Source organism: Photinus pyralis, unplaced genomic scaffold, assembly GCF_008802855.1.
Source record: "Photinus pyralis isolate 1611_PpyrPB1 unplaced genomic scaffold, Ppyr1.3 Ppyr1.4_LG5, whole genome shotgun sequence".
In the NCBI taxonomy this organism is placed as follows: domain Eukaryota; kingdom Metazoa; phylum Arthropoda; class Insecta; order Coleoptera; family Lampyridae; genus Photinus; species Photinus pyralis.
The window spans coordinates 45,959,006-45,980,933 of NW_022170596.1; the positions used below are offsets into that span (position 1 = coordinate 45,959,006).

At 35.4% G+C, this 21,928-nt stretch overlaps 3 protein-coding genes across 4 annotated transcripts; 1 reads left to right on the plus strand and 2 right to left on the minus strand.

Annotated features, from left to right (window-relative positions):
* The first annotated feature begins 3,997 nt into the window (after positions 1-3,997).
* Positions 3,998-5,105, plus strand: LOC116171880 (nucleoporin Nup35-like). Its single transcript, XM_031488912.1, has 2 exons — positions 3,998-4,156; positions 4,211-5,105. Exon 2 carries the CDS (start codon positions 4,213-4,215, stop codon positions 5,032-5,034), a length of 822 nt encoding a protein of 273 aa, XP_031344772.1. The 5' UTR covers positions 3,998-4,156; positions 4,211-4,212; the 3' UTR covers positions 5,035-5,105.
* LOC116171881 (glucose-induced degradation protein 8-B homolog) lies at positions 5,047-6,083 on the minus strand. 2 transcript variants are annotated; one of them, XM_031488914.1, is made up of 3 exons: positions 5,867-6,083; positions 5,623-5,816; positions 5,047-5,572 (listed from the first exon to the last, which is right to left on the minus strand). In XM_031488914.1, exons 1-3 carry the CDS (start codon positions 5,982-5,984, stop codon positions 5,198-5,200), a joined length of 687 nt encoding a protein of 228 aa, XP_031344774.1. In that variant the 5' UTR covers positions 5,985-6,083; the 3' UTR covers positions 5,047-5,197. The 2 variants fall into 2 exon arrangements, with proteins under 2 accessions (XP_031344774.1, XP_031344773.1); XM_031488913.1 differs by having other exon boundaries at positions 5,623-5,819.
* Positions 6,084-8,304: 2,221 nt separating this feature from the next.
* LOC116171300 (homeobox protein six1a-like) lies at positions 8,305-17,106 on the minus strand. The gene is made up of 4 exons (XM_031488067.1): positions 16,795-17,106; positions 11,472-11,712; positions 11,159-11,420; positions 8,305-8,864 (listed from the first exon to the last, which is right to left on the minus strand). Exons 1-4 carry the CDS (start codon positions 16,921-16,923, stop codon positions 8,666-8,668), a joined length of 831 nt encoding a protein of 276 aa, XP_031343927.1. The 5' UTR covers positions 16,924-17,106; the 3' UTR covers positions 8,305-8,665.
* Positions 17,107-21,928: the final 4,822 nt, after the last annotated feature.

A 21,928-nucleotide genomic window follows, 5' to 3' on the forward strand; every position in this document is an offset into this window, starting at 1 on the left:
TTAATGCCTCGCTCAACTCCTTATCGGTATTATTATCAAAGTAACCTTTGAACACTTTCCGGTTATTTAAAAGTAAGCTAACTTTCAAGACATGCCAACTTAATTTTACCATTGCGAAAATGAAAAACTCCACATTAATTATTCATAACGCACAGTAGGAAGCAAAACTTAACCTTACTTTCGCCGAGCAGTTTCGCGACAACTACTAAAATGAAGCAACAAATAATAAATTAAAAAGTGGGTTTAACCCCGCCGAACAACAACAGCACAACCCTTAGGGAACGATTTATTGATATGTCGCAAATGTGGATTGAATAAGTAACGTTTGATGTATTAAAAGGGAAGAAGAATACTTACTTTATTTATTAGACAAGCATTCATTAATGTGGAATAATTACATATTTTTCGAATTTCGAATCTAAATAGGAGCCGAGATGTGCACGCTAATGCCGTCACGGCCATTTTACTTTACTACCAGCAGTACCTCTGTACCTGCATTTTCGGTTTTACAGACACGCGCACAGCGGTCACGTTCGAAACGTGTTCGCAGTCCGCCCGCCTAGAAAACGACATCGAAGTTAGGCATATCATATCATTAATGTTTTTAAATTTTTAAACGGAGGTTTAAATGGATTTCAGCATATTTTTAGCAGAGACTTGTTATAACATTTTTAGACTATGATTCTCAAACACGACGAATAGTAATTTGAACGAATGTCTATAAAACGCCGACGATATTCAAAACTTTTTACATTCAGCGCCTAACAGTGAGCAACACATGAGTCAGCTTAAACGAATAACGAATTTATCTAGATTGTAATAGGGGATGAGGATGAGATGAAAGAGTATAATTTGATTAACTTTGTGATACTAACAACATGTCCCTTGTATACCCGCATTGATGTAAAATTGACAGCGTGTCAAGCAGTTTAATTTCGACAAGTGAATAACCGATTTCGATGAAATGTCTCTCCCAGTAGTCCCAGTTTCCTTGACAAGAAGCCAGCGGGACCTCCATTAAACTTGTCGCTAGCGGAAAAATAGCCGGCGCGACGATGAGTGTATTCCCGAGAAAATTTGGTGTAGACGATTTTTGGAAAAAAAGGAAGGTTGTACACTGCCTTTTTTGGCACGAAAAAAAAATTGTCTCAGATCGACCCGGAAAAACAATTTTCTTATAGAATGGGGCCTGTAGATTCCACAATTTCAAACAGTTCCAAGATTGGGCTACTAGTTCAAAAGTTACAGCCTTTTTAATTTTCTTTCAAAATTGGTTTCTAGTCTATAACTTTTGATTGAGAAGTCTAATCGAAAAAGTACGACTTGTATTGGATTCTACGTCCCAAAATTAATAAGAAAAAGTGTTTTCCCGAGAAATTTTGGTGTAGACGATTTTTGGAAAAAAAGGAAGGTTGTACACTGCCTTTTTTTTGGCACGAAAAAAAAATTGTCTCAGATCGACCCGGAAAAACAATTTTCTTATAGAATGGGGCCTGTAGATTCCACAATTTCAAACAGTTCCAAGATTGGGCTACTAGTTCAAAAGTTACAGCCTTTTTAATTTTCTTTCAAAATTGGTTTCTAGTCTATAACTTTTGATTGAGAAGTCTAATCGAAAAAGTACGACTTGTATTGGATTCTACGTCCCAAAATTAATAAGAAAAAGTGTTTTCCCGAGAAATTTTGGTGTAGACGATTTTTGGAAAAAAAGGAAGGTTGTACACTGCCTTTTTTTTGGCACGAAAAAAAAATTGTCTCAGATCGACCCGGAAAAACAATTTTCTTTTAGAATGGGGCCTGTAGATTCCACAATTTCAAACAGTTCCAAGATTGGGCTACTAGTTCAAAAGTTACAGCCTTTTTAATTTTCTTTCAAAATTGGTTTCTAGGCTATAACTTTTGATTGAGTCGTAGTTGGGTTAGGTCAGATTAGTTTGGGCGTTTTAAATTTTTACAAATCTTGTATCTAACCTAACTCACATGAAACTTAACTCTCAAGTCTTTAAAATGATCACCGATTTAAAATTTTTATTTTTTGCGGCGTACTCTTATGGCGATTTAACTCGTGTATTGCGAACAGATACTTTATTAAAATCGTCAAAAATCTAGGTATAGGTATACCAAAGAGGTATACGGACGGCCGTGCGTTTACCCGCCCTGTCCTTTGGGCATTCCAAAAACGCTATCACGCAAAGGAATAGGCTATAATACAGGAGCGAAATGTTTAATTTTCGAGTTTCGTGGTTTACTCCTTTGACAGCGAAAGGCACAAATCCCAAAATGTTTATAGCCTTGCCTGAGTTTTTGGTTAATTTTAAAATAATCAAAGCAGAATACATTGTGCTGACATCTGTCTCTATTATTGGGGACTAAAATTTTATCGCTAAATGCAGGACACTTTATTACCACCTTTATTTTAGTTGGAACTTACACCTCAAAGATGTCGCCACACTAATTTTGTAATGTACTTTATGAAATTAACGTTAGATGTCAGAGCGCGGATTTTAAAAACCATAGATATATTAAGTTTTAACCTCAAATCATTGAATTTATAACTATCCTCATTTTAGATTTAGGTAATCGACAATTCAATGCTCAAATGCATAAACGGGTAGTAAGTAGCCGGCTTTGTGTAAGGTGGGTTACATAACTGTCAGGCATATCAATGCATTCACTTGGATATTTGAGAATGTAAGGAGGTGTTTATGTTCAATATTTAATTTACCCATTGTATATGACACACTGTATAATAATTAAACTGGAAAACTTTGAAGAATGAAGAAGTTGCTTTGATCACAGTCTAGACTCTATTCATTTTAAAAAGGTAGCAGTAGAAATTATAGGGAAGCCTTGAACATCGCTGTGATTTGTTAAAACAAGAATCAGTATTTCGGGCACGTCTTGACTACAGTGACTTTATAAGGACAGTGGCGACAACTTATCATAATCCGCCATATTGGAGCTAAAAAATTGATTGTAAGATCAATATACCTTGTCATGTCAAATTGTGAGCGTAGAATAATAAATGTCAGTTTCATTTAAGTAAAGATTCTTGTTCAAAACGAACGGCGCAGAAATGATCGTTTAAAGCTTTGCAGAACAACCTATGGGAAAACAAATGCCTCCCAAATTCAAAAAGGTATGGGTATATGGAAAACAGTATAATAAGTATGAAATATGGTGCAATATCCAAAATGTACATATAAATAATCATTAAATTGTGTTTGACATTTCAGTGTCTTCTGTCACTTCTTGTCCCCTGTCGCGTGTTGCTCCTTCCGGACTTAAAAGTATTTCTTTAGTCTCTTAAATGGAAGACAAAACACGTTGATCTAGTCCACGGAGTACAAGAGATCAATATTCCATGTGCTCCAGCAAACATGAAACCAATTCAAACGTATTTACGATCACAAATGAATTTGCTGCTAAATTTCGGATAAGCTGCTTCTCTAACCAGTTTTCTATCTAAACTCATTAGGTATTTAGGGCTCCTGAAAAAAATTTTACATCAATTACCAGTCGTAAGGTTAGGCACAGTTTTACATCTAAAAACACTAAGCGAATTACATACCTTATAATATCGTAATAAATCCAAACTATATGCGTCTTTAAAAATCGAGTTTATATAAAACTGGAGACGGAAAACGTAAAATAAAGCAAATACAAGAAGCAAAGTGTAAACTAGTAACATGAAGCCGTGACAATTACAGGTGACACTGTCAAAACAGTATAATTAATAATTATAGCACGGAGTGCACCGCGTCGTTTTGAAAGCTTTCTATTGGCCAGTTTGGAATTTAGCTCCAATATGGCGACCGGAACCAACGACCAATCAAAAACGAGATACCCTGTTGTCGCCACTGTCTCTATAAAGTCACTGTAGTCTTGACGTGTTATCCATGCAGCGTTGCCAAATGCAACATCATTCATGGTTGTATGACTTATTTTGTCGTACCGTGTAAACCTTGCTTTTGAACGTTGGTGACTGGCGCTAACTTCAAATAGATTGTCAAAAGCACAACCGCCAAACGGACGAACGGGAGCGGAACATTTGGCCATAGACAAACCAAATATTTGGCATTACTTGTTCTTGTTCCTATAGCAGTAAATACTCGTTTATTCCATCTCGGCAACGTTAAAACAAATTAGTAAAGCAGTGAGTAATCGCCGTTTTTCTTAAAATTTGAACTAGTCTCACTTTGTTTTTTAGGCATGGAACCAATGACATTGGGTAGTGCCCCTGGAAGCCCTTCTTCTCCAAGCGCTAATCCAAATTATCTACCTGCCTTTCTGATGGGAAATGCAAAACCAGCATCTCCCAATTCTCCAGAACTACGGAAAAATATATCTTTTAACTTAACACCTTCGGATAGAAGCTCAATGAGGCAGAAATTATTCAGTCCGAGTGTACCGGATGTGCCAAAGCATTTACCACTTTCTGTTGAATCAAACACCACGCCCGGCCCTCCAAAACAAAGTCTCTTTGACACGCTGGACGTAAGACGGTCTATTAATACGAACACCCCTAAGTCAATTACACATACCCAAAACTCTTTTCAACATGACAGTTTCTCGCATAGTTTTAACGAAACGTCCGTAGAGCGTGCCGATTTAATGCGTCAAGCAACAGCGTGCAGTAATTTATGGGTGACCGTCTTCGGATTTCCCACGACTGCGTCTGGTAGTATATTTACACAGTTTGCCAGTTGCGGTATGATCACGGACAAACGTTTTCCGGCACAAGGTAACTGGATGCACTTGAAATTCAGCAACACACTGGAAGTCTCCAAAGCTCTTTCCTTAAATGGTAAACTGATATCGAATTCGATTATGATTGGAGTAGTTCCTTATCAAAACAATACGGTTCGTGAAAGCGGGGAAAGTCCTATGCCAAAAACACCTACAAGAGCACGATCTCTTCGTTTGTCCTTTGTATCTCCCCAAAATTCAAACATGGTAATAACGCCCGAGAATGTACCTCAAAAATCAACTGGAATTCTGACCAAAGCTATGGATTATGTCTTAGGATGGTAAAACATTTAAAGGTGATTTATATATATATATAATTAATTTACACGAACATTAAACATTTTATATCAACTAAATTCGAAAGCCTTTCTATATAAATAGTACCCAATCCACGAGTGTAAGTCGTAAACTAAAAATAAGAGCATTTACTGCAATTCTTCAGTTTATGTTATTTGTGATCTTCAATAGACGCCGATGCCAAATTAGTCATTTTAGGATACTTTGTGCTTTTACGATCTAACTTTTCCTGTGCCCACAATATAAGTTTCAGCAATGTTGATAACTTCGGTAAAGTCGATTCTTGATGCTCCATTTTTAAAATCGCAGCATTAACTTCGCTGGCAACTTTTTGCCGGTGTGCAGGTTGCAACAAATCGTGAAAGGGACTAAGTAATGGATCTTCAAACGCTAGCAAAGCAATTGTCCGTTCCAGCTCTGTTAACACAGAAGAGTTGTCTTCACCTGCCTCACTCAGGTGCGACTGAGCAAATGCTAACGCTTCTTCTACTTGGTTATTGCGGATTAATTCGATGAGATGTAATTGCTGAAAGTGCACGTGTTAACCTCATTCTACTACACTACTCTTACACAAACCTGCAGATGAAAATATAAGTAACGATCGTTATCAAGTAGTTCTGGATGTAATTGATTAATAAGTGCTGTAGCTTCTTGTATGCGGCCATTCATTATCGCATCACGTATTTGTATTCGATTATCAAGGGAGTTTAGGTCTATTGATGGATTTACGCCAGATTCTAACTGAAATTTTTCGGCTGCCTCTTTGAATCCTTCTACGAGAAGGATACTACATCAAATACCCCGCAAATAAAGAACTAACCTGTCACTAAGTAGTTCATGATTAATTTATTCATGCAGGTCCGACTAATATCTTTAATGTCCAATTTCTTTAGCCATTCTTCTTTAGTAGGTACTTCTTGTTTGTCGGAATAACTCATTATTCAAACACCTTATTTAGGTACAGCAAATGTTAATTAATCTTTGTTTTTATATCGATAGTCATTAAACACACTACACAGTGTTGCCATGCCGCCATGTGATTCCGCATTCGGTGTTGCCGGAGCTAATTTTTATAGTATGGTATAATCATACATACAGGGTGACAATTTGAAAACTTACCACCCCCCATATCTTAGTAAATAAACGAGATATTTAAAAAAATCAAAATCCGTTTCGGTAATTCGGAGGGGGAATCACAAAGACATAGTTGGCGACGCACCCCCTCCAACCCCCTGCGCCCCAGCCACCCCAACTTTTAAATCTTAAATAGTGACCCCCTATGTGTGATACGTCGTTGGAAAGCTCTGAAAAAATGCTTTCCAACCATACCAAATAGCATTACATTTAGTTTAGTAATTATCGTGCAAATCAAAAAATAAACTAATATGATACATTTGAAATCTGTCGTATTTAAAACGCAACCGGCGAACATAGACGAACTAAGACAGAGAATAAATTCAAGAATGTCGAAATATTGCAAAACCAACATTTGAAAAGGTTCGACAAGAGTTTTAGAATAGATTATAACTGGCGATCAAAAATGAGTTGCTGTCAAGTCGGCTTTGGAAGTTCAAGTTAAATACGATTTTCCATGTTTATTTTTTGATTTGCACGATAATTACTAACCTAAATGTAATGCTATTTGGTATGGTTGAAAAGCATTTTTTCAGAGCTTTCCAACGACGTATCACACATGGGGGGTCACTATTTAAGATTTAAAAGTTGGGGTGGCTGGGGCGCAGGGGGTTGGAGGGGGTGCATCGCCAACTATCTCATTGTGATTCCCCCTCCGAATTACCGAAACGGATTTTGATTTTTTTAAATATCTCGTTTATTTACTAAGATATGAGGGGTGGTAAGTTTTCAAATTGTCACCCTGTATATGCATTGTATATGTATTAATAAATATACAATGATATATATACATGTAAAGGTGGGTTCATAGCTCTCTTCCGTGTGTCCGTTAGCCAATCAGAAAACAGTAAATTTTTAAATAGTACGTCGTACGTTCGCGAGATTCAACTTTTAATAATTTTTGGAATATAAGTATGTGAGTGAGTAATTTACATGTCTTTGAGGTTGCATTTGCACAGTAGGTGTATATGAGAGCCTGAAAACTTTGTAACGGTTTGCGTGAAACAGCCTGTATATTTACATACAATCTCGCATGCATACTATCGTACTCTCATACAGGAAATGAATTATGAATACATCATCACCTGCAAGTATTCTATTACATTTTTAATAAAAAAGTCTCCGAAAGTAGTCGGAATTTTTCATTTTCGAAACGGCACTTTGTTAAGCATCAAAATACGCCACTTTACCAAATTTCAACTACCTACCTATCTCTTACAGTTTCCGAGATCCCCATGGTGGCCCATGAATTTGAATCGGCCTGTGTACAGGGAATTTTTCGGGAATGGGCCATTTAAAAAAGAACACTTGTCAATGCATGGAATAACATGGCTATATAGGCAACCAACTCAACACGAATTTCTGTTCAATGATAATCTGTTTGTATGGAAGAATAAACTATCAAATTATGGTTACCTAGGTTTTACTATTCATCAAATTGTGATTTTTTAACAGAAATATGTATAGCAATGACGAAAAGGTGTAAGTATTAACATGGTACCAGTGATAACGGTTTGTGCATTGAAAAACAACCTTGTTGCGTGTAGTGTTGATGGTCTTCTACAGCATTGATATTTTTTTTATAAGTACAGCCTTCACCCCGTATGTAGGTATAAATTGAAGAAAAATTCCCTGTTCGTATCACATATCATAACAAAAATGGACGTCTTAACTTAAGTTCACTTACTCTTTATTTCTACATTGGGAGATCAAACCCTTTCAGTTTTTAATCACTCTCTGTTGGCTTCAATTTTCATGTACAAAAACCTTCCCCTACTAAATTTTAATTAGAAAAAATGTTCATTTCGCTCTCTGCCACCCATTCCTTTTATGACATTCAATTACAGCCTGCCTGTATATTTACATGCATTTCTTTTTTGTAATGAATTTAAACAAAAATTTAATATAACATGTTCTTTATCTTTTCTATCAGTCTGTTTATAAATAACGGACAGGAACAACGAAATAAACAAACAATTATGTACTAGTTAATGTAGAGTAACACCATTGTTTAAAACAATTTTTTCTCTCATAACATCTCAGAACATACCTACACTAAAAATATTCTGCGCATGCAACCAACGATATCAAGTTTATTTAAGAAAAGAAAAATATATCATGGAATGAAACACATCTAGGAAACATTTTATTGGCAGATATATAATTTTGGAAAATGTGTGCATTAATAAAACCAATAACTAACATATTGCAAAGGCTTAATAAATGCGCAACTTTCGACAATAGATACATTTTCTAATTAAGCTCCTTCCCATAATCAGAGTAATAAATGTGGTTGTGTGCCTGTATTTTGTGCCGCTATACAAAAATCCCATCAAGGGCGAGAAGTCTTCCATAAAAAATCACACAAATTATAAAAATAGTTTACACAATTTTAACGAACAAAAATAAATAATATATATACAGAATATTAAGTACACAACAATAACCCCCGAAATTACACATCGGAGGGGGTTGCTAGCCAATGTCACAATGTTTGGTAATCGTGTAATACGCTTCCAGGTCCCGGATATAAAGGTTGGCCCATGTTGGGTAAAACGTAACCCAATTGTGATGAGACACCCGGTACCGTTGAATTCGAGTACGCTAGTGGCTTTTGTCCTTCGCCTTCACTTTCAGAACCTGTTGATTCGACGTGTTGCTTATCAGAATTGCCGCCAGGACCCCTGAAAGAATTACCAGTTTTTAACATTACGCACGAAGTAATTTGATTACGGGTAGTTGTTGTATGTAACATAAACTCGGCGGCGCGGCGGTGTGCACTGGGTGGCTGCGGATGAACTTGAAGTTTACTAATATCGAATTACGAAGCCCGCAGGTGAAACACGATACTTTCAGAATTCTAGGCAGTTTTCATGTTTAAAACTAAATCCGGTATAGGTGGTCTTCCTATCATTTTGTAGTATAGTAACTGTATGTCGTCAGTAATTGTTCCTAAAATTATTTACAGCCCCGTAGAAGTATCGGGTTTCATTTATGTAGGGCGATCCTTGAAAGTGACGTGATTTAATAGTTTTCGGTGGTTGACAAAAAGAAAAGGGCAAACGACTGGCACATTAACAGCCTTTCGGATGGTATTCGGTAAACATATGGATGACACTTGCCATAACGCTGCTGCAGTTGCAGTTCAGAGTTTTTCCCAGTAAACGACATAAATCTAAAAGAGATCAAGTTTCGTTGGGCGCGATGAAAATAAACGGAGGCCAAATGTAGATTGTATACAAAATACGAAAGCAAATTGTTTCTATTTCAAAAACTGCGTATCGAGTGTGTGGTGTCGAGTGGCGGAAGTCTAAAATAGCAAAACATATAAGCTGGGCTATTCTCAGTTTCCAGGCATCACTCGACACCAACTAGAAATAGAAATGAAATCATTTTCGAATCCCCTCGTTTAATTCCACACAAATTCCCGAGTTTTACGGTTTTTTTTCCTACAAAATAACTAAACGCCGATCGTTAACCTCCCACGTATTTACAAAATAATGAAGATGCGGAAAGTAAATGGGATGGTAGTAGCGGAGGAGCAAAGTGGTGTTTGAACAGACACAGTTGTTTTGGTGAAACCCGATAGCGGCAGCGCCCTTGTTTGAACCAGAGTAAGGGGTGGCTCTACGGTGGTAACCCGATGTCGGTTTCAGTCGAATACGATATTTAGCTTCTTTCCTCTTACGTATTTTTAATTAATTTAGAATTATTTAAACTACGTTACGACGATTTGTGTCTTATTTATTGCGAGAGAGAATGTATCACCAAAGTTAGACATTTCAAATTAACATTACCGATCACATCTTTCCTACGGGAAGCGTTATTTAATCGAGCGTTCAAGGTACCTATGGTCAAATGTCTGGACCTAATTACAATCAGCATACATAAAATGCTAAATGCAATTAATCTGTTAGTTATAAGCCTGCCAAATAACATACAGTAAAGCTAAATTTACACTGACCATTAGTTTCATTTAGATGGGAAAATGTACCAGAACCAGAGCAAGAGCGACCATGAGATTGAGTTATAGGTATAAAAAATTACCAAAGTATATCTAAAAGTCTCTTCAATCGGATACGCTTAAATGTTTCTTCTGAATCTTTCTCCGATTCGTCCTTTTTGTTGGATTTGTACTGAGAATAACTCGACGAAGACAATTTTGTGATAAGTCAAGTTCAAACAGCGAAAAAGATAACATAAGTGGGTAATTATATTGAAGGGGTGGTCTTGTAGAAATACTGTAGGTATATTATTTGCGACTGTTGATTCGTGTAAAAATGTTGGCACGTGTGTGGTTAAATCAAATCTTTCAACATGGAAAAATTAGCACGTGCAGTGTTGAACGCATTTCAAACCATAAATGTAATAAAATTCTAAAAATATCCAAACTTTCCGATTTGGAGCAGCACAGGATCGACGCAATCACAAAAGAAAGAGTGGTCTTTCTATATTTTTAGCTGCAGCTCAATGTGCAACGCAACAAAGACGTACAAATTTCCTTTCATAATATTGGAAAAACTAGTTAGTTAGAAGAGTGACGCCAACCGTCGCGATAGGAAGGTATAGCTACGCTAAACCATTGTACTAAAGGCGACGCTCGACATAGCATATGAGACTGTGTCACACGAGATGATATTTGAAACCCTTTTACAACCGCACATTTCAACCACAAGCTCATTCTGATTGTGTGCATTGCGGAATTATGCACGATGTCCTTATTTTTCGTTAATTTCCGACACTTACTTTTAATTACAAATGATGTATGTAGCAGATGATAATTATCAAAAAAAACCTACACTGTTGACAATTTAACAAAACAAGGAGGGATCCGATTCGAGTTGTGCGTGCGTATGGCTTCGGTTTGTAACCCAAAACCGGCGCGTATACAGCCACGAGGTGCACCAATATCAAGTTGCTCCAAACGTTGGGGTGTTCTTGATATTAATTAATATTGAAAAAGAGAATGTTTACGTACGTTTCCTTGTGCTCGGCGGCCCTATCGCGTTGTCTACGATTTTTAAACCAATTCGAAACTTGCGTTGTGGTCAATCCGGTAGCCTCGGCCAACTCTCGTTTTTCCCGTGGACTCGGATAAGGATTGTGAGAATACCAATCCCTTAGGACGCTTCTTGACTTCTCCTTAAAACAATAACTAGTTTCTTCTCCGTCCCAAATCGTTCGTGGCAAAGGAAATTTTCTGCGTACCCTGTATTTGCCGACGGCACCGAGAGGCCGTCCTGAAAATTCGATATTTTACTCACAAACTTCCAATCAACGATCTCCCTTACCTCTAAGCCTTTCCGCCTCGATGTAATGAGCTTTCAACCACAGCGCTTGTAACTTCGAATGATTGTGGGGACTAAAATTGTGACTTTCTAAAATTCTATAAAGTTCCTTAAAATTTCCTCTGTGAAAAGCGACTATTGCTTTCGCTTTTAAAACTGATTCGTTATTGTGAAGTTTGTCGCAAGCCGGTAACGACCATAAAAATCTACCCAAACGTTCCACGTTACCGGCTTGTTGCAACACCTAAAAAACAAAATTTTTTAAGTTCAGTGGTCCATTGGTAGCTTGTACAATGTATCGTGCGTAGAGGTGCTATCGTTACCACACTCTGTTTATAGAACAAATTCAATTTTATAAATAGAAAGTGTATCAATAAAAATTTGTAGCCCCCTAAAACTCGACAAAATAGGTAAATGTTTTCACAAAAATCAAAAACAAAAAAAATGTTATATCACGGTGCACAATTTTTAAGCAAAAATAATTCTTATAGATCCATGTGAGTTGGAAGTTGCAACCCCACAAATTATTAAACGGGACGAGAGGTCAAATAACAGTTTTTATTTTTTAAATCGATAGATTAGTTACCGAGCAAGCCAGCAAGGTCCTACATTTTTCAAAATCTTAGGAGATTCTCCGGTATTAGGAGTTCCAAGTACAAATGTTCGTTGGAAATAAAATAAACTGGGCCTAAAAGTTGCCAATGTTTATCATCTCGAGCGAGCAAAGCGAGTCGCACCAACGTTGCTTTTATTAATTTATCGTTTTTTGAAACTCAATTTAGAAGATACTATCGTAAGTACTGCATGGCGTGATATTTTTATTGCTATCGTACCTACCTATTTAATTAAATATGAAGGCCGTTATTGAAATTCGTGTGATTCGTTACTTGCGCAGTCTATACTTAAAAGAAGTTCGTGCTCATTCGATAAACCTTTTGTAAGCGCTTAGAAGGGCTTTAATTGAAACAGTAGGGAGGTATACAGGACAGGTAAAAAATATAAAATTTGTATGTTCCAATGTAAGATAAACGCACTGTATATTTTTGGTAAACTACAGTCAAAACTGAGAGTTTTTACTTGAAAACATTTAACGAGGCTCGATTTGATTTTCGATAAGTAAACTGCCAGAAGTTTCTCTCACGCCCCTTTTATATTGCCGGAATCGTTTTTTTATAATGTTTTATCAGCAGGACAACGAAACTCGATCCATTTGCGTTTCACAAACCACACACGCCTATTATAGTACTAGGACCTCGAGTAGGACGTTGTTTTTTCACACAAAGGAACTTACAAGGAATGATATATGAGTATTTTTCGTCTGGCATAATTAGCACATTTTGTTATCTACTCTGTCTCCACAAAACACGTTTTGTCTTATGATTCACACTTATAATATGGAATTCCGTTGATAATGCAAGTTTAAAGAAAAATGCAAAAAAATAAGAAACCGCTATTTCAATACCTCATTTTGTAGATTATAAAAAATAAGTCATTTGATTAAATTACGGTTCTGCCTGTAACCACATACAGAGATCGACTTTCAAGTGGAAACTAGAATTGTTTATTTTCTCGTTACTTATCATTAGTCACTCCTAGAAACATAATTTGAATTAGTAGGTACTTTGTCACTATTACTGTAATCGTAGAGTACGGATTTGTACTTAATTTATATAATGTTATATCACTTATTATAACATTATTGTCGATTTGAAAGATATCGCCGAAATCTCCGAATAACGATTACATTCTGCAAAATTTATTGTAAGTACCTCAATATACCATGGCAATACAAAAAACGGCAAAGGTAAATGAAACTATGAGATACCTTAAATCCAGAATTATGTATGTAGGTACACTTTATTTTCGGGCCGTCCATCTTTCCGACCAATAAACGGGACCATTGCAGTTGCACAATAGGAATGCACTTCACTCGAGAGAAAAATGCACGCTAACTAGAAGGGCAAAAACGAGTTGTGGCGAAGTCAATTATGGAATGAAAAAGCTCCTGCGAACTTGGAAACGAAAAAAACCAGAAATAAATGTCTGCCAATATTCAATTCAACTAGAGGACTTTGATGTTTTTAGAAAATACAATTTCGAAAAAAATTGTTAATTTCAAGAGAAGAATTTTTCGTGATCTTTCGGAACCGAATTTTCCAAAATCCCGCAAGAGATACAACGGACAATGGTGAAATATATTGAGGTATACATTGAATTTTCAACGGTTTTAACGATATACCAATTCCGAGACCAGTTCATTTTCATATATACCTACAGCTCCTTCTGTAAACAAATAACTTTATTGATAAACACAAGACAATAAGTATACGTATAATATACACCGTGTCCAAGATAAAGATGTCTATAATGGGAATGCCCGAAAACATAGAGATACGACGATGGTCCAATTAGGGAAAAGTTGCGTAATTAAATGGTATCATTCTTTAAATAAAACCAGAAAATTCCGATTACTTGGGTTGAGTAGCATTTTAGCATTGGAAATGCTTATGTTTTTTATTACGAATATAACGATATACGCTTGGATATACGGTACAGAAAAAAAGTTGGAAACTGTTTCAACGGGATGGTGCACCCGCATACACCGCCTTAATCGTGTGAGAATATAAATTCCCTGTAAATGGAAAATTTGCCCGATAGATATTCTCGTACGATTAGGGTTTTGTGAGCGTTTCTGGTCTTCTTTAAAGCATGATAACTCTTGACTCGCGCATATTCTCTAATTTGACCGTATCTTCTATGGTTTCCGAGATCCCCATGAGACATTCTTATCTTGGACACAATGTAATAACTAGGCATGTAAGAACATTATTGTCATGGCCACTACTCGAGTTTGAAAATGAACTGCAGAAAATTGTATTTTAGCATTGAATAAAAAAATTTTAGGATTGATTCATAGCAGGCTACCTGCGGTTGTCTTACGGGGAAAACGATACCAGTCACCAAAAATAACAGTTGAAGCTGGTAAAGGTGCAATTTCATGTACTCGCTTCGGACTGGAGCTACTACCGTTTTATGCACAGTGCAGCGGTTAAGAAGAGTGCATTAACTGTAATTCTTCGAAAAACATTATCTACATATTTAAAAATTAAAATCTCTATAATTATATGAAACCCAGGGACAAAGCGAAAAATAATTTCAAAATGAAAATCAATATTCTTTTATCCACTATACTATAGGACCAAATTAGATTATTTATGATTAAAGAAAGTTTGTAAATCTCTTTTCGAGATGGCCTATTATTAAACAAGAAATACCAACAAAATTAATTGTTTTTGAAATTTCAATCGAGTTGGCTCATTTGTTAACCAATATAAAAACCAAATTTTTGGGGTTACTCTTCATCGCTAACTATAAAAACAGGACATTCATTACCTAAGATTTTTTGTTACCTACAGTGTTTGCTAATGAGTAATGCAAGGATGCTGATTTTTCCGGAATAAGTCGTTTTGTAATTACTTAATCGAAATCGAATTTTCTAAACGGAATTTTAATCAGTACAAAAAACAAAACGTTCGCTCATCTTCAATAATACCAAAGTTAACCATACGATCGCACTCCATCTGGAGCAGCCCGTATATCAGTAGTGAAATTACAATACATTCATTTTTCATCGTTGTGGGCTTTCGAAAACCATTGACGAAAATAAGGGCATTCTAACGAAAGTTAACGATAATAATAATAATAAGTTAAAGGATAACCCGAGGGATAAACCCAATAAACTTATGTTCAAGTTATTAAAAATGAGCTATACGAATATGAAATGTTATAATTTTAGACCTCGTTTTAAACTATGTTATAGAAAACATCCTGTAAATAAAAACAGAAAACATGTTCATCTAAATTTACGTAAATTCGAAATAAATGATATGAAAGCCTGAAATCAAAATTCATACTATAATTTTAGCAAAAGGCAAATGCGATTTTTTAAATTATAATTCGAATTTCCTTTGAAACGACTCTTTCGTTGGTTTACATGTTACATATACGTATACAGTGAGTTTTTTAAATGCGAACATACGCTTTTGTATGCAATGTAATTTCCCTATGTTCGATTTTTAAAAAAACGCATAATTTAAGATACTTCCAAAAAATATGAGATATGGATGTGTCCGAGGATGTGTCATATTTCTGGTTTTGTGTACAATATTCCTAAAGTGTGCACTAATCCACTACAATTACTTACGTGAAAATAAAGGCTTATTAAAATACTTTAGAGAAATCAAGAAAAAAAAGTAATCGCTCCTACCTATATTAAAAAATAATTCTTGCGCAAATATCTCATGTGATCACCAGGTATGGAATCGTGTTTTCCAGGTCACAAAAGGTGAAGGTACATGGGGCATGTGCTTTTGACGGAGTCATGTTAAAATTTAGACGCAAGTGCAGACTTACCGGTCTTAGGCCGGTATTACACTATCAAAGATTTGATAAAATATGTTTTATAATTATAAAAGATTGACAAATATTTTATCAAATCTAATCGTCTGTTTATTACTTAAAATATATTTTATAAAACTAATATTTTATAAAAGAAATAATATATTACACTGTCAAATATTTTATAAAATATATTTTATCAAAAATCTTTGTCAAATATCCTCGCAAATATCTATCTTTTAATATAAAAATAATTTTAACAATAACTGTAAATACGTATAAAACTTGAGATTCAAACACCTGTACTAAACTCCGGCACCTACACTCAAGGCCTATTTAAAATACAAATGTATATGATATGCCAGACTTTTTCACAACCAACGAAAAAGGAAATAGATATTAAATTATGTACAAATTTTGAAATTTTATAAGAGGTATCAACATTATGCCAAATATTATTTATTCTGTACATATGAATATAAGGGAGACCCCTTGGGGGTATTACTTGATCGATTTATGAAGTATTAGTTACCCTCTCAAGTTATACCTATGAAAAAAAATATCATGCTAATGCTTATTATTTTTACCATATAAATCTGGAGTTTTGGCACATTACCTACTTAAACACTTAATTTGGTTCTGTCTGTACCCAACATCGATTAATTATAGGGGGATATTACATTAGTCAATGAAATTTAGTGGTAACGTGTAAAAGATATCGTAGAAAAACTGGTAAATTGTAATATCAAAGGCCACGTGTTATTTATTTACACGCTAGCTCTAAAACGGACTAACGGAGTGTAGTGCACGAAAAGATGTGAAAATAGCCCAAATTAACCCCAATAACCGATCAAATTTAGCATAGTCCAATGAATTCATACATTGTGTCCAAAAATTATGTATCTAAGAATAGCATAGATGATATTACCTCACAAACGCAGGCGACCTGTTCTTGTGTAAATCCAAAACTGGGCAAAGGGCTGTTTCTTGGCGGAGGACTGTAAGGAGGTGTTGCACCCGAACTTGGGGTTCCGTATCCTACCCCCGCCGATAACATTCTCTAGCAAGCTTCTTTGTTTATTGCGAATTTAATGTACACATTTTGTAAGCACAAAACACTGCACGTTCGAATTCACAAACAAAACCACCCGCGAATGAAATCTATTTAAATCTATGACGCACAGTCTCAATTGCTCTCAGAATTCTTTCAATTTAGTGCAAAACGTACGACGCACGTTCGTACGCTACCGCATCCGTTGCTTAACTGGTTTGTTTTTGAAACGGATCTATATTGGTTAACCTTTGGGGCGGTTCCTGGTAGAGCGTACGGTAATAAAAGGCGGGGTTGCTCATGCTACACCACCCAATTGGAGAATCGCAGTTTACGGATTCCATGTAATAGCAGATTCAGGTGCAAGTAAATAGGTATTATTTTATTTCCTTGTATTCGTTAAGGAAAACGATTAACTTGCAGAAAGGCACAAGATCCCTACCTACTTCGTGAAGGGCTCTCTAAGGGTTGACGAAGGTGGTTGACTGACTGGACAAACAGGAAGACCAGAAAGGTCTACGAAAATAACAATAGATACCTACGTTCTATTTGAATACAGCTTTCAAAGGAAAGAGTTTTGTATCAGAAATTCCGATCAAAATTGTAACGGGCCAATGTTCACACCTTTTTTTAAAGATAGGACTAATATTCAGGATTGTACCCTTTGATAAGGCAATCTGATTTTATATTAACATAATTATATTTTACGTATAGGTACCTAACGACCTAGTTCATATTTTCTGTATTATTTCGGAATGCAGTTGCAGGATATTAATGGGACACCCTGTACCTATTGGTTGAATAAATTTACCCTTTATAAGAATTTCGATGCACAACTGTGATAAAAGTTGCAGTTCTCGAGGAGAAAAAATGTATAAAGGTGCTTTAAGTTATATCTAATTTATATTTTGTCATATCAGACGATAAAACTGCGGGATAACTGGAAGCGATTGCAATAATTCTACTCAAAAAAAAACAATCGATTTGTTCCGAATGTTGCTAGACTAAGTTTATAAAAACAATAATAAATTCGTTCCAACTGATGAAGCTCCTACATAAAGAAGTATCCCGTGCAAGCTGGTGTCAAGCTCCATTGCCACAAGTAGCTATTATATAGCCTCTCCATTATTATAAGAGTTCACCCTGGGGGTTGCAAAAGCTCATTTTGCAGGGGTGTATTTAAACTATTTAATAAGCGTATCCGTTACAGACCGTTATAAATAATTGAGAGGTTGGGCGGTTTAGCGTTTATAATTTTGCATTTAAAAGATCGATTGTAAAAAATGAAATTTTCTGCTCACCGATCGGTATAGGTAAGCGCTTGTTTAAAAGTGTTACCGATGTAATTGCATCTTCGTATATACCTATAGGTATATTTATGCCGTATGCGGTTATTCATAAACAGATAATTTGTTATACTTAGTAGTTACATAAAAAGGTTATGCGACCACCTTTGTGAAGCATTTCAGTATTAGGTGAATTTATTTTTGGTTCAATAGTTATGGGTTCTTAAAGGTGACAATTATTTAGTTAAGTTAAGACCAATTGGATTCATAAGATCATTAAATTATTATAAAAGTGGCACGTGCGCAATATACAGGGTGTCACTTAATTTTCGGAACTGACAGAGAGACACATATAGGTATACCTACGTTGCTTATTAATAAACTTACCTATGTCCGGAAAATTCTAGATTTATTTCGTTAGCATTGTCGTAAAGTAAGCTGCCCCGTAGACCACACCTATTGATGTCTATTAATTCAATATTCAATCAAACACTATCGTAAGAAAAATTTTTTCCTTCCTTTTTTACCAAAAATCGACTACACCAAAATTTCCCGGGAAAACACTTTTTCTTATTAATTTGGGTGCGTAGAATCCAAATCAATTTGTACTTTTTCGATCATAGTTCTCCATCAAAAGTTATAGACTAGAAAACAATTTCGAAAGAAAATTCAAAGGGCTGTAACTTTTGAACTAGTAGCCCAATCTTGGAACTGTTTGAAATTATGGATTCTACAGGCTACGTTCTATAAGAAAAATTTTATTCCGGGCCGATCTGAGACAATTTCTTTTTCGAGGCAAAAAAAGGCAGTGTAGGTATAACCTTCCTTTTTTCCAAAAATCGACTGCACCAAAATTTCTCGGGAAAACACTTTTTCTTATTAATTTTGGTGCGTAGAATCCAAAACAATTCGTACTTTTTCGATCAGACTTCTCAATCAAAAGTTATTGACTAGAAACCAATTTCGAAAGAAAATTCAAAGGGCTGTAGGTAACTTTTGAACTAGTAGCCCAATCTTAGAACTGTTTGAAATTATGGATTCTACAGGCCACGTTTTATAAGAAAAATTTCATTCCGGGCCGATCTGAGACAATTTTTTTTTCGAGGCAAAAAAAAGGCAGTGTATAACCTTCCTTTTTTCAAAAATCGACTGCACCAAAATTTCTCGGGAAAACACTTTTTCTTATTAATTTTGGCGCGTAGAATCCAAAACATTTACCTATAACCTAAAATAATTTGTTTGTAAAACGTAAAATGGCAAATCTAACAATGAAAACAAAATTGTTTTTCAGTCAGAGGTTGCTAGACCCAGATTTTACGCAAATATTACATTTATTTATTTTTTCTGGTATCCCGAATTGAAAAATTATAAATGAGAACATAAACAGACGCAAAATTGTTCAAGCTACAAGAAACCTATTTACAAACTTTGCTCTAAGTAAAGACCTATTTAAAAAAATGGAGGGGCTATATGAAACTCTAATCGAAACTCAAAATTTGTATAAAAGTGTTGAATGAGAACTACTTACAATCCGTTTCAGGGCGGTATAGTTTTACTATTATTATTACATAGTTTCTAGTCTATCCAAAATTAGAGAAATTTTTCGATTCCGGACTCTTATCCGTGAAGAACATTTGCGTCTTGTGTTAAAAAAATAAACCACCGAGTCAAATTGGTTGGTGTTTTTCATCTAATATACGATTTTTTTTTGAACAAGTAAAAATAGTTTTGTTGTTAACGCAACGTTTCTCAAAAAAAGTAAATAGCATATTTATGATAAGTCTAAGCATCTCTTACTTCAAGAATATTTAGAGCTTGCTTAAAGAAATCCGGTGCTCGTTACAAGTACCTAACTCTAATAATTCTTGTTAAAATTACAATTGCTTGTATAAACATTATATTAAATTTGAATAAAAATGCAAATATTTTTTATTATAAGAAATTGATTTGCATAAATCAAATATAATTTCCGTTTCCCTAAAGTCTTGCGGATATATGTACCCTCTGCGTCAATTGATTCATGAAGGCACGCAATGGGTTTGGACTCAAAAATGGCAAAAGGCATTTCAGCAAGGCACTCGCAATAATTTTTTGTGTTTCAAGACTAAATACTTATGTATACCTCACTTCACTGGTCGTCCATTCACGTTAATTACTGATAACCAGTCCCTGATCAGAATTTTACACCCGGAAACGAAGCTGCCATCCTTTACGTCAACGAGACTACTTCGATACGCGACTTTTCTTCAAGAGTTCGACTACAAAGTTTACACAGAAAAGCAGAGGATTACGTACCTACCTACATGTTGACTGTCTCTCCAGTGCTACTTATCCTACATTACAATCTAGCTCCTCTACAGAATGCATCATGAGTCTCGAAGTTTCAACCCTTTAAGATCAGATCATAAACCAGATTTCTACTGACGTCATCACCAGTCCAACTATTTCTGAAGAAACAGCCAAGGACGCATTTCTTTCAAACCTTCATCAAGATCTCATTTCTGGAAAACGACGTGACCCCGAGTACAGCACTTCCAATGGTATAATTTTCAAGAATCAACGTGTTTTTATACCTGAAGCCCTTCAAAAAAGAGTTCTCTTCTGGCACTGCACCGAACACATGTGGGCATCGTAAAAATGAAACAGTTGATAAGGCGCCATTGCTTCTGGAAAAACATCGAAAAAAATATTCAACATAGGTAAAATGCGGTCCTGTTATTCACGGATGATGTATGAATTACATGGCGAACAACAGCAAGAAGGGCGACATTCACTTACCGCGGAAGTCAATAACCGTTTGTAAATCGTTTTGTTGTGAGCTTATTATAGCTGACTTTGCCACAATGCTCTAGTTAACTGGTCGTTTATCTCTCGGAGATTCGCAGGAAGAGCCCCACGGTTACCGAAATGACAAATCCTACGAAATTATGTCGTTATTGTTTGGCGGATTTTTGTCGAATTCATGTGAAAAACAAACGATTTTTTTTGCAATCGAAACGATTTCAGGATAGAGTTGATTATGGTAAATGCATGAGAAAGTAAGATGGGTATAATAATGGGCTTCACTGCAGTTTCCCTAATCTTATAAACCCATGTTCGCACTTGACATGTGAATAATAATCCTGTTACAAACCCTCCGATTACCCACTTATGGTGATACAATAAAAGGGAATTCATTGTTGAATTTCTTTTCATCATTTTGAGCATGTGTGTATTAAAATACTTTCGTTTATTATTGCTGTGCCCTATATGTATATTCCAATAGAAATATGAGAAGCGGAACGTGTTCTTTTTTAACATTCGCACTAGATTTAAATTCAAATCGAAAGTACGTAGGTATATTCTACGTAGGTACCTATAATTAATATGTACCTACATTGTACAGTTTAATTGGGCATTATGCATTAGTAGCGTATATTCAATACACGCGCCATTTCTTAAATTAAATGTTTTTTACTCGTTATTTATTTAAATAAGAACATATTGTATACGTATTTGATATAACCAAACACTTCCTGGTCAAGATCTTCGTATTTTATATATTGTTATATACTGTAATAGGTAGGTACCTATACATTTCTGAAAATGTGTAACATGAGGGTTATTCAATGAGTCTATTTCAGTTTTCAGGTAAAATACGTTCAGCTTCCAGTTTTACGACAAGTTCAACCAGACTTCATTGTTTTCAATGGTAAGTTTTTGTGAAAAGACCAGCTCCAAAAGCT